The sequence below is a fragment of the Microcebus murinus genome, chromosome 14, assembly GCF_040939455.1.
Source record: "Microcebus murinus isolate Inina chromosome 14, M.murinus_Inina_mat1.0, whole genome shotgun sequence".
Taxonomy (NCBI): domain Eukaryota; kingdom Metazoa; phylum Chordata; class Mammalia; order Primates; family Cheirogaleidae; genus Microcebus; species Microcebus murinus.
The window spans coordinates 25,884,754-25,897,268 of NC_134117.1; the positions used below are offsets into that span (position 1 = coordinate 25,884,754).

Sequence of the window (12,515 nt, forward strand, 5' to 3'; positions counted from 1 at the left end):
GTCATTGCCCCACTGGTAAAATCCATTAGTGATGTGGTGTCACAAGGATGAGTAGCACCCTTGGTATTCAGCAAATCAGCACTTTAGGGTTCCTTCTTCCTATCTTCAACCTTTGCTTCTAGGAACAAACCCCCAAAACATGCTTTTTCCCAGGCTGGTTTTCTTAGTTTCTCTTCTGGGAAAGAAAGGAAAAGGAGAAGAAAGAGAAAGCATTAGAGATTCCTGGGGAGTCTATGTCAACAGTTAGCAGGGAATAAGAAACACAAGAGGAGCTCTGCAAAAGAGAGAGGCAGCTATGGTGAGACCTGGTAGCAGACAATGGGCAAAGGAGAAGAACGTGGCTTTATCTAGGCCCTCGTGTCTGAGAAGTGTCCTTCCGGTTCCTAAGGCTTGATAGGCTAAGGTCAGGCTTTAGGGCATCTAGGAGGTGGGAGGAGGAACGCCTATTTTCATCCCAGTCCAAGGAAGGTCAATAGCACAAAATCTTAGAACAGAGTTCTCAGACCTAAGTGTGGCTGTGAGGAAGATTCAGACAGAGCGCAGAGAAATTGGGGAAAACAGGTTGGAAGTGGCAAGCTCTGGAGACATTGCAGACTCTCTCACTCTCAGGGTCCCTGGGCTTGGGAATGCTGTGGTCCCCATTCCCTAGGTTCCTCTATTACTGGGGTCTCTAAAAGAAGCCAAGAACAAATGGGGAAAGGAGGCAAGAGAGGAGTCTCTTAGGGTTTTCTCCCGGGTTTGTGCGCAGCGCCTCCCCGCGGCCGCTCCGCGCGGCTACAAAAGTACTTGGTGACCCGCCGGCGGCACTGCTCGCAGCGGACAGCGCAGCACCAGTGAAACTTGCAGTTGCAGCTGGACACTGTCTCCGCGCGGCGCTCCTCTACCGCCAGGCCGCAGTCCCCGCAGAGGCGGCGGCAGCTACGGCGCTCCCAGCGGCCGAGGGCCCGTCCGCGCCTCAAGCACTCTCGGCCTTCTGTGCCCAGCAGCCCCAGGGTTTTGTTCTCCAGGCAGTAGTCCGGGGAGTCCTCCAGGTGCACCAGCTCCCGGGTGGAGATGGAGCGGAAGGTATCGGCGATGGCGCCGCGGCCCGCCGCACTATTGCCAGCACCCTGCAGCAGGTCCACCTTGAGTGCTGCATGGTATTTTTCCTTCAGGTGCGCGCCCACCTCGCGGAACTCGGGCAGCTGCAGCCAGCAGGTCTGCGTGGTGCAGCTGCCAGACACGCCGTGGCACTTGCATGTGCGTTTCATGGTGCCCTTCACCGCCTGGGGAAAGAGCTAGGAGTGAGACCGGGATTAAGCGTGTGGCGCGCCTCTGCCTCTGAGGGTTTGTGAGGCATCTAGCTAGTCTTCTTGGCCAGCCCGCTTGGTTACCTCATTTTCCCCATCTGTTAAATGAATTTAAGAGTTGTCCGCACCTGGGGCTGGTGCTGGATGGAGCTGACTGCCCAATCCTAGGGGCTGCGGGACTCACCTTGCGGCCAGCCTCGTTATTGTGCAGGTTCATGGCTGCCCGTGCATCCTGTCCTGTTTCCAGAGCATCGACGAACTGCTTGGAAATTGCCTCTCCGAAGCCCACGTTGTCACTGCAGCCTCCCCACAGCCAGCCTTGGCCCCCTGGAAAAGGGTGGGAAGAGGAAAGGTCATTGAGCAGACGGGTGCGGAGCCTCCTGGCCTGCTGTTCCTAATTGGGTTGGAGGGGTTCGGTATAGGAGAGGATTAAGTTGGGCGAGTGCCCTGTATCCGGATTAGTTTCAATCTAGATTTGTTTTTACCACTTTTGTGCTTCTACTTCCAGCCTCAGCCAATCCCTTGCTCAAGGCTCCATGACGTAAGTAGTTGCCGAATGGATTCTCTGCAAGGTGTGAGCGTGCTTCTCCGCATACAGGGCTCTACCCACTGGGCAGAGGGTGCATGTGCCCTGCCAGTGATTGAGGTCCGGACGGGACAAAATGGCATGGAGCATTAAGAGGGAGATACCGGCACAACTGAAATAACATGGAACAACCAAGGTGGAAATTGATTGGGAAGGCAGAGAGGATTGGAGATGGCAGTGGAGGTAAAGAGTGGAAAATAGACCCACCTGGGCAACATGAAAGGAGAGAAGGAACAGAGGATTGAGTCCGCAGAGTGTTGTTCCATGATTATTATTATTATTAATCATTATTGTGTTTAAATTAAGGAAACCACTCAATGGGAAAAGAGGTTCCCAAGTTACATTTAGTCTGGTTTATCACTCTAGGGTTTGGGTTCAGACTGGTTCACCCATCTTCAGCATGATTTTACTCATATTTAGAAGAATACAACTTTTCTTCACAAAGTTACCCACCAAACGTTTCATTCTCATAAGTGAACTTAACTGGCCTGTGCTAACCATCCCCACATTGCTACTCACCCAGTTGCCCGTTGCGGGAATCATCACAGCCACAGTTATCAAAATCCCCAAGGCTGCAGTTTCTAGTTAGGGTGTACATGACTCCAGCAGAACTGATGGCATGTACAAATGCTGTCTCCCGATTAGCTGTCAGGAACCAAAAATCCAGAAGTTAGAGGTAGGGATTGCAGCCCGAAGAAATGCCAGTCATACCACTTTCCTTTAATACCATGATTATACCTTCTTTTCCCAGCTGCATCCTATTACCCCATCTTTAAAATGTGTCTTACCCTTTTCCAGGGTCTGCTCCATCCCTGGCCTTAGCCTTACTCCTCTCCCTTCCTGCCTTTGAAGGCCACTCATTTTATGTCTAGGTGGCTAGGTTATTGTTGACACACATGATTGTAAAGGATTTAGATGGAAAAGAGCCTGAGGAAGAAATGGGGAAGAAGATGAATCTGAAGGCTAGGTTATAAAGAACCCATCCCTACTTCCTCCTGGAACATTGGAGTCTAAGAGGTATGTGTAGTTAATCTTGAAAAGAACCTCTGACTGGCAGTTCTTTCATTTTTTTGGCATGGCCACTCTATCTTCTCCATGGGAATCTGGTTTCCAGGTCAATTTCCACTTGCCCAGTACCTCTGCTGAGCCTGCTGAAAGAAGGCACTAAGAGGTGTAGTAATTATGACCCCCTTCCTACCTCCTGATGTTATTTATATTGTGAAGGAACTTTTAGCCAAATGGAAGGCTAAGGATGGCATGGGATTGAGGGTGAGGCAAGGCCCATTTGTCGAGCATTGACAGTGTTGGGGAAGAAAGAAAAAAACCTCTATAGGTATGAAAGAGGAGGTGGAAAAGGAAAGAAAATCTTCCAGGGAGGGAGATGACCTGAGAGAAGAGAGCAGGTGAAGAATAAGGGTGTAGAGGAGTCAGAGAGCCATTGCTGGGGCTCTAATCTGTGACCAGGGGGTCCAGGGAACTGTGGCCAAGGCTTTCCTTACCACTGCGAAGCCCACCATGGCTGGACAGCTGCAGGGCTCTCTCAGGGCAGTTCCAGCGGTCCCAGGCAAACTGATATTTGCATTCTTCAATACCACTCTGAGCGCCAGCTGCCACGCTGCTGGAGTAGATCAGGTAAGCCTGCAGGGACACAGTGGTCAAAATTCAGATTGAACTTAGGAGGCATTTACTCTAACCTGGTCAAGCAACTCTCTTCCTGCCCATTCTCCCATCCCTCTAAAATAATGGTGGAGTGAGCATTTTAAATATGCTGTCTCATTTAACATCACAAATAACCTTGTAAAATAGGTACCATTTTATAGACAAGGAAAGTGAGGCTCAGAGAGGTCCTTTGTAGAAGGTCCCACAGCTAGCAAATGGCAAAGCTAGTAATGAAACATAGTTTTATCAGATTCTAGTCCCAACTATCCTTTATTCATTCTACTGCCTCTACAAAAGGAGCCCAAATCACATAATTCATGAAATTTCATCTATTTTCATTCTGTTACTATCTTAGAAAATAATATTTTGGAGCTGGAAATGCCCTTCCACGTACAGATCATATAATACAATTCCAGCAGTTTAAAGATGGGGCATTGCATCCCACTATGGCACTGAGAAGGATATGTAACTTTACAGCCTAACACCTGTGAAAGGCTGTTGATTCCCCCCCACCCCCAAGACAGACTCTTGCTCTATCACCCTGGGTAGAGAGTAGTGGCACATCATAGCTCACTGCAACATCAAACTCCTGGGCTCAGGGGATCTTCCTGCCTTAGCCTCCCAAGTAGCTGGGAATACAGGTGCATACCACCATGACCGACTAATTTTTTTCTATTTTTAGTAGAGATGGGGGTCTCACTCTTGCTCAGGCTGGTGTTGAACTCCTGAGCTCAAGCAATCCTCCCACCTTGGCCTCCCAGAGTGCTAGGATTACAGGTGTGAGCCACTATACCTGGCCCAAAGGCTGTTGACTTTTATGGCTCTGGAAATTCTGGCCATAAATTTAGAATCAGTGCTCCTGAGTTCTTGACACTGACATTAGTTTGCTGTGTGGTTTTAGGTGTGTCCCTAACACTCTCTGGGCCTCAGTTTTCCTATCTATAATGTTTATAGCATAATAAAAGATGTGCACATGACGAAAAGAAATAGACATGTATAGTCTTTGGTCAACATGCTTAGTGAAACCCGTATTAATCAAAGGAATTTTTTCTTACCTTTGGACCAGTCATCAGGAAATTGTTCACTGACCTACAAGGGGAAAAAAAACACAAACCACAGAGTATAATGGAGAGACACTAACTTGTTTCTGTTTCCAAGAGTTGTAAGGGTTATTTCAGCAAATATAATTGATGGGAAGAAAGGGAAACTAATTTCACCAAGGAAATATTGTGCATAAAAACCTACTAAAATAACTTATTTAGTAAAAAATAATATGAATAAAAGTAGTATGATGGACTAAGGAGAAAAAAAAAGAAAAAAAAAGTAGTATGATTTCCTTGGATTTTTAAAGTTAGTTAAAATTTCCCATACCGTAAAAATTAAGAGTAATGTTTGATTGTTATTTTGCCATGGGGTGGGGAGAGAGCTAGCATTAACTCATGATTGTGTACCAGATGCTCTTCTCTCAGTATTTTACATATTGATCTTGTTAAATCCTTACTCTCAGGTATTATTATCTCTTTTGCAAATAGGGAATATGAGACTCAAGAAAAGTTAAATATATGTTCAATCTCACCCAGCTAATAAATGAGGGAAGCAGATTTATTTATTTAGAGACAGAGTCTTGCTTTGTTGCCCAGGCTAGAGTGAGTGCCGTGCCCTCAGCCTAGCTCACAGCAACCTGAAAATCCTGGGCTCAAGCGATTCTACTGCTTCAGCCTCCCAAGCAGCTGGGACTACAGGCATGCGCCACCATTCCTGGCTAATTTTTTATATATATTTTTAGTTGGCCAATTAAGTTCTTTCTATTTTTAGTAGAGACGGGGGTCTCACTCTTGCTCAGGCTGGTTTCGAATTCCTGACTTCGAGCAATCCGCCCACCTTGGCCTCCCAGAGTGCTAGGATTACAGGTGTGAGCCACCGTGCCCAGCCTGGGAAGCAGGTTTAAATCCAGGTTCATCTTATTCCATGAGATTTTAGAAGGATAGTTCTCCAGTCAGGAAGAGGCAAACAGTGGAATATCTTTCTAGGGATTAAGTCACCATTAAATTCCAAAAATATATAATTTGATTCTGGAAAATGGTTTGGCTGTTTCTTTTAAAACTAAAAATAGATTTGCCACATGACTTAGCAATTGCACTCTTGGGCATTTATCCCAGAGAATTTTGTGCTTGGTTCCAAGTCACTGAAAAGATCTAAAAATAAATTCTTTTTAATTAAAAAAAAAAAATTTGTATTCAGATGCTCATACTTGGATACTTTATTCATAATGGCCCCAAATTGGAAACTACCCAAATGTTCTTCAGTGGGTGAATGTTTAAAAAAACTGTGGTACATCCACACCATGAAATATTACACAGCAATAGAAAGAAAAGAACTTCATGCAATTATGGAGGCTGAAAAAAAGGGGTGGGGGAAGGAACTATTGATAAATGCAACAACTTGAATGAACTTCAGGAAATTATATTGAATCATTAAAATCAATCTCAAAAGGAAGGATGCATGCTGTATATTTATATAACAGTAGTGAAATACTGTAGAGCTGGAGAGCAGATTAGTGGTTGCCAGGGATTTGGGATAGGGGATGGGTGGGCTATAAAAAGTAACATGAGAGAGTCGTGGAGAGATGGTAGAGTTAAGTGTCTTGATGACTGTGGTCATGGTTACACAAGTGGCAAAGTTACATCAAGCTACACACACATGCATGCACACTCAAGTACAAGTACCTATAAGTGTATGTAAAAATGGCGAAGTCTGAATAAGCTTTATGATAATGTACTGTGGTTGTAAGATGTTAACACTGAGGGAGGTTAGGGCCAGGGTACATGGGACTTCCCTGTACATTTCTTTGCATCTTTTGCAGATCTATAATTATATAAATATGGAAAGTGAAGTACATATGTACATACAGGATCTGCAGTGTTAGAGATTTGGAGAACAGCTTCAGTATAGGCATTTGAAAATTAATCAAAATGTGTTATCTATTATCATTATTTATCAATTATAATGTAAGGAAGTAACATAAGAATCATTATGTATCATTCCATGAAAGTTGGTGTGCCCCTGCAATTCTGAAGACTGATAAGATGCTATACATCACCAGAGAGGAGATTGGAAATGAAACAGACCAAGAAAGTTTAGTCTTTTGTCAGAGGCCAAAAAGGCTTGCCTGATTCTTTTCATACAAAACACACACAACACCTAAAATGTGAGCAGGTTTTGAAAAACACTATTAGCAAACTGGGAGGCTGCCATATGAGAAGATGAAAAGGATTCCGAAAGAGATGTAATGGAATTTTGGAAAATCATAACAGATTACAAAATCTAGCACAACTAAGGCCTACTTTTTAAAGCTTGGCAGGCAAACTTAAGTCAACTGAAGAAAAGCACTGTTCTATTGGGGGTGGTAGTACAAGCAAAGCACAAAAATAAATTCAAAATTATGTAAATGAATTCACAATTGCCAAAGCCATTATGGGTTTGGAGATATATTTCTGATCCTTATTTTTTTTTTTTTTTAAGATCAAGAATGTAACCAGATATTTCTGATCCTTAAAGACTAATGTCAGAGAGGTCAGCTAGGTCCTTGGCCTCAGGGAAAGGAGCCTAATCTTGACGCTAGGAATAACTTTCAAAGACTTTGGAATTAGCGGATCTGACAGAGGCTATTTCCATTTTCCATAAAACAGACATTTTCAGGAAAGAAAACTAAACAACAAAACAAAAATCAAGTGACATAGGAGAAAGGTTTGCCTGCATGAAGATTCTTCCTGTGAGAGGATTCTAAGTTGGAACCACAGGGAGGGATGGGCAGAGACACTAGAGAATTCTTCTTTCCTGGAAGATCCTACAGTATTCATTTATTTTAGGACATCTGGTACATTTAGGATGATCCCACAATATGTAAAGATTTGTATGTGCTGGTCTAGCCCAATTGATGAATCAGATTTAACTAAGCACCTGTCATGGGACAAAACTGTAGGCCTTATTTGGACAACATTTCCATAAATTGACTTGAGTTATTAACCTTTGAGTTGCAGACCTATTTTGAACCTTCTGGCTTGCTTACTCATATTGAAAATATCCTATATTACGAAAAGACTGTGTGTCCTGTAGTGAGCACCAAAGAAGGAGGACCTGTGCTTGATTAATGAGACAATGGCATGATGTCCTTTTGGGAGGTAAAATATAGATTGCAGAAAGCATAGTAAGTGTGTGTTGTGAGAAGATGCAAAGAATTTAAGTGTTTATATGGGTGCCATCTAGGGACAGTCATATGACTGAAGGAAAAAATGCTACACATGGAAGGTATAAATGTTTAACAGGTGGAGGCTTCTCTACAGACAGAACATGGTAAAACCAGTATCCTCCTAGATGGAGGTACAAGTTTCCCACATCCCATGAGGATGTACAGTTGCTGATAATACTACCTAAATTCAGTGCCATTCAAAGGGTTTATGCTTTCCTGGACCCTCCCAACTATTCTCAGACCTTTTCTTTTCTTTTCTTTTCTTTTCTTTTCTTTTCTTTTCTTTTTTTTTTCTTGAGACAAGAGTCTTGCTCTGTTGCCCGAGCTAGAGTGCTGTGGTGTCAGCTTAGTTCATAGCAACCTCAAACCCCTGGGCTCAAGCAATCCTTCTGCCTCAGCTTCCTGAGTAGCTGGGACTAAAAGCATGCACCACCATGCCCAGCTAATTTTTTCTATATATTTTCAGTTGTCCAGCTAATTTCTTTCTATTTTTAGTAGAGACAGGGTCTCACTCTTGCTAAGGCTGGTCTTGAACTCCTGACCATGAGGGATCCTCCCACCTTGGCCTCTCAGAGTGCTAGGATTACAGACGTGAGCCACCACGCCTGGCCCGCCTGCCTGCTCGCCCGCCAGCCCACCCTCCCTCCCTCCCTCCTTTCCTTCCTTCCTTCCTTCCTTCCTTCCTTCCTTCCTTCCTTCCTTCCTTCCTTCCTTCCTTCCTTCCTTCCTTCCTTCTCTCTCTCTTCCTTCCTTCACTATGTTTTATTAATGGAACTACTATTTTCTGAAGTTTCTCCCAATCTGCTCTCACCATCCAATCAGTTACCACAAATTGTGTATATTGTACCCTTATATTTTTTACATACCAGTTCCCTCTTTTCTACTTTCACTATCACAGTCTTAGTTGTGGCCTCCAACCTAGCCCACTGTAGAAGCTCTGCTAACTGACTTCTCTTATTTGTCTTAACCCCGTTCCAAACAAGTGTAGATCACTCTTCTGAAAGCCTAATTTTGATGTCATCCTTCTGAGGACTATCTTCCATAGTTCTCCAACTTTTGATACTGAAGGTCCTCTATAACCTGACCCTACATAACCTTTCCAGCCTTGTTTCTCATTAAATATCCCCTCTGAGGCTGAACCAGTTGCTATTCCTGGACATCCATGCATTCATGCTTCAATGCCTTTCCTCATGCTGTTCCGTTAAATCTTACCTATTCTTAGTATTTCTAATCAATAGTGTTAGGACAACTGGATATCCACATACAAATGAATGAGGTTGGATCCTTACATCATACTATCTGCAAAAAATAATTTAAAATGGACCATAGACCTAAATGTAACACTCACAGAATGAAGCATAGGTTAGGTGTGAATTTTGGGGACATGGGGTTAGACAATGGTTTTATTGATATACTAAAAGCACAAGCAACAAAATGAAGTATAGACAAATTGGACTTCTTCAAAATTAAAAATTTTTGTGCTTCAGGAAACACCATCAAGAAAGTGAAAAGACAATTTGCATAATGAGAGAAAATATTTGCAAAACATATATCTCATAAAGGGTTAATATCCAGAATATATAGAAAACTCCTAAAACTCAAAAACAGAAAAATAAACAATTTGATTTAAAAATGGGCAGAGAACTAGAATAGATATCTCTCCAAAGAAGATATACAAATGGCCAATAAGCACATGAAAAGATGCTCAGCATCATTAGTCATCAAGGAAGTACAAATAAAAAACACAACAAAAATTCACAGTCACTAAAATAGTTAAAATAAAAAAAGAAAACAAATGTTGGTGAGGATGCAGAGAAATCAGAACCCTCATACATTGCTGGTGGGACTGTAAAATGGTACAGACACTTTGGAAAATAGTTTGGCAATTTCTCAAAAGGAGTTACTGTATGACCCAGCAATTCCATTCCTACATATGTACTCAGAATTGAAAACACATGTCCAAAAAATACTTGTGCATTAGTGTTATAGCAGCATTATTCATAATAGCCAAAAGAAAAAACAACCTAAATGTCTATCAACTGATGAATGATTAAATAAAATGTGGTATGTCTGTAGTAGAATATTTTTCAACTGTAAAAAGAAAAGAAGTACTGATACATGCTAGAACATGGATGAACCTTAAAAATAACATTCTAAATGAAAGAAGCCAAACATAAAAAGGCCATAAGTTATATAATTCTATCTATATGATATATTCAGAATAGGCAATTCCATAGAAATTGAGTAGATTAGCAGTTGCTGGGGGTTGGGATGGAGAATGGTGGGGAATGACTGCTAATGATAAGGGGTTTCTTTTGGGGGTAATGAAAATTTTCTAAAATTGATTGTGGTGAGGGTTGCACAAGTCTGTGAATTTACTAAAAACCATTGATTTGTACACCTTAAAAGGATGAATTTTATAGGATGTGGATTATATCTCAATAAAGCTATTATTTTTAAAATCTTACTTATTCTTGAATAAGTACTAGTTCAAAAGCCACAACCAGCACTTCTTGAAGTCTCACAGCAACTTTCTTCTGCTTCTTTTTTTTTTTTTTTTTTTGAGACAGAGTCTCACTTTGTTGCCCAGGCTAGAGTGAGTGCCGTGGCGTCAGCCTAGCTCACAGCAACCTCAATCTCTGGGGCTCAGCGATCCTACTGCCTCAGCCTCCCAAGTAGCTGGGACTACAGGTATGCGCCACCATGCCCGGCTAATTTTTTGTATATATATATTTTTTTTAGTTGGTCAATTAATTTATTTCTATTTTTGGTAGAGACGGGGTCTCGCTCAGGCTGGTTTCGAACTCCTGACCTTGAGCAATCCGCCCGCCTCGGCCTCCCAAAGTGCTAGGATTACAGGCGTGAGCCACCACGCCCAGCCTTCTTCTGCTTCTTATTAAGGTTTCCCTTTCCTCTCTTTTACAAGCTGCCTTAATTATCTCTGTATACCCTCCAGCTCCTTATCTAGTTAGTACCATGAACATAGTAAATACTCTATAAAAATGGATCGAATTAAATGGTTTTGAAAAATATATGGAAGGATCATCAAATGCAACAGAAATTTTGAAGAGAAAAGGGACTGCAAAAAGGTTTTGAGGAACATGAAAAGGAAGTCTGTGGCAAGCCAGTGCTTCTACCACTTTTTTAATGTAGTGAGCAGACAACTGTGCTACATTAGCAGATGATCACACAATAAGAATAATAGACAGTGAGCACCGAGCATATGTACAAACCATTAGCAAAGTCAATCTGACACACTTAATGCTATGTATAATTGTTATCGTGCTTCGTAGTAATTAGGCTTAAGTGGTAAGCAATTTACATAAATAACTATAGTTAGTTTTGCTTTTACCCTGCAATGTAAAAATTTTATAATTGCTTCTTCTCCTTTTGTTAGTCTTCCTGTGTATGTGTGTGTGTGTACTGATATCATATAAAGCTTAATTATATAACATAATAATAGCTAACACTTATTGGGTATGTCAGGAACTCTTCTAAGTGCTTTACCTATATCATCTTTTTAAATTTTCATAGCAACTCCACAGTTGCTATGGGCAGATATCATCCTTTTTTTTTTTTCATCCTTTTTTATTGAGTGTTTATTCTGTGTACACCAAGTACTATTTTAAGTGTTTTACATATTTTAAGCTCACATAATTATCACAACAATTATATGAGGTAGCAACTATTATATCTTCCATTTTACAGACACAGAAACTGAAACATAGAGTGGTCAGCCAGCACCTTATGGCTAGTTAAGTGGTAAAGCCAGGACTGGGACCTGGGCAGGCTGATTCTAGAGCACATACTCCTCAACTGCTATGCTTTTCCCTACCCATATTTCCCTTGCTCTTATTCCACCTGCTAGTCCAGGACTCCTGATTCCTGAAAAATTCTTGATAAGTATTTCTGGGAGGTCTAGGTGATCTAAGTGATGTTTTGCACACACTCATAAATAAGCCCACTTAATGATCACATTGTCTCTGCTACTTTTTTTTTTTTTTTTAGAAATGAGGTCTCGTTTTGTCACCCAGGCTGGAGTGTGGAGTACAGTGGCTGGATTATAGCTCACTGAAGCCTTGAACTCCTGGGCTCAAGCAATCCTCCCACCTCAGCCTCTGGAGTCACTGAGATTACAGGTATGTGCCACTGTACCTGGACCTGCTACTTTTTCATCCCTTCATTGCTCCAGCCCTCCCTTCTGCTTCCATGTCCACAAGACAACCCTAACTGCCAGGCACAAGCTCTGCTTTATCTGGAAACCACCAGATCCCCTGAGAATGCTTTCTGGAGACTGTTGCTACTCACACTGGGTTCTATGTATAGCAGAGTAGGAAAGAGTAGGGACAAACAAGTACTAGAGGACCCAGGGTGCAGGGGTGGTTGAGGGGATAGTCATGCTTGCTTAACGACAGGGATATGTTCTGAGAAATTTGTCCTTAAGTGATTTTATCATCGTGCAAACATCATAGAGTGTACTCGCACAAGCCGAGATGCTGTAGCCTATTGCTCCCAGGCTACAAACCTGAACAGTATGTCACTGTACTGAATACTGTAGGCAGTTGTAACACAATGGTATTTGTGTATCCAAACATGAAAAAGGTACAGTAAAAATATAGTATATAAGATTTTTTTAAATGGCACACATGTATAGAGTGCTTACCATGAATGGAGCTTACATTCTCTGGGTGAGTCAGTGAGTGAGTGGTGAGTGAATGTGAAGGCCTAGGAC

At 42.2% G+C, this 12,515-nt stretch overlaps 1 protein-coding gene across 1 annotated transcript; it reads right to left on the reverse strand.

The window, feature by feature from the left end:
- Nucleotides 1-719: 719 nt before the first annotated feature.
- Nucleotides 720-6,195, reverse strand: WNT8B (Wnt family member 8B). The gene is made up of 5 exons (XM_076009651.1): nucleotides 6,070-6,195; nucleotides 3,375-3,513; nucleotides 2,395-2,520; nucleotides 1,474-1,616; nucleotides 720-1,265 (listed from the first exon to the last, which is right to left on the reverse strand). The coding sequence occupies exons 1-5, from the start codon at nucleotides 6,193-6,195 to the stop codon at nucleotides 720-722; spliced, it is 1,080 nt and encodes a 359-aa protein (XP_075865766.1).
- Between the last annotated feature and the right edge of the window lie 6,320 nt (nucleotides 6,196-12,515).

What these genes read in the sequence shown, in the direction of transcription:
- WNT8B (XM_076009651.1), bottom strand. Translation starts at nt 6,195, where the DNA reads ATGACCACAGTCATCAAGACACTTAACTCTACCATCTCTCCACGACTC. An exon ending in ATCTGCTCTCCAGCTCTACA is followed by an intron (nt 3,514 to 6,069) that starts GTATTTCACTAC and finishes GTGTCCCTGCAG; the next exon opens with GCTTACCTGATCTACTCCAG. An exon ending in CCATGGTGGGCTTCGCAGTG is followed by an intron (nt 2,521 to 3,374) that starts GTAAGGAAAGCC and finishes GGTTCCTGACAG; the next exon opens with CTAATCGGGAGACAGCATTT.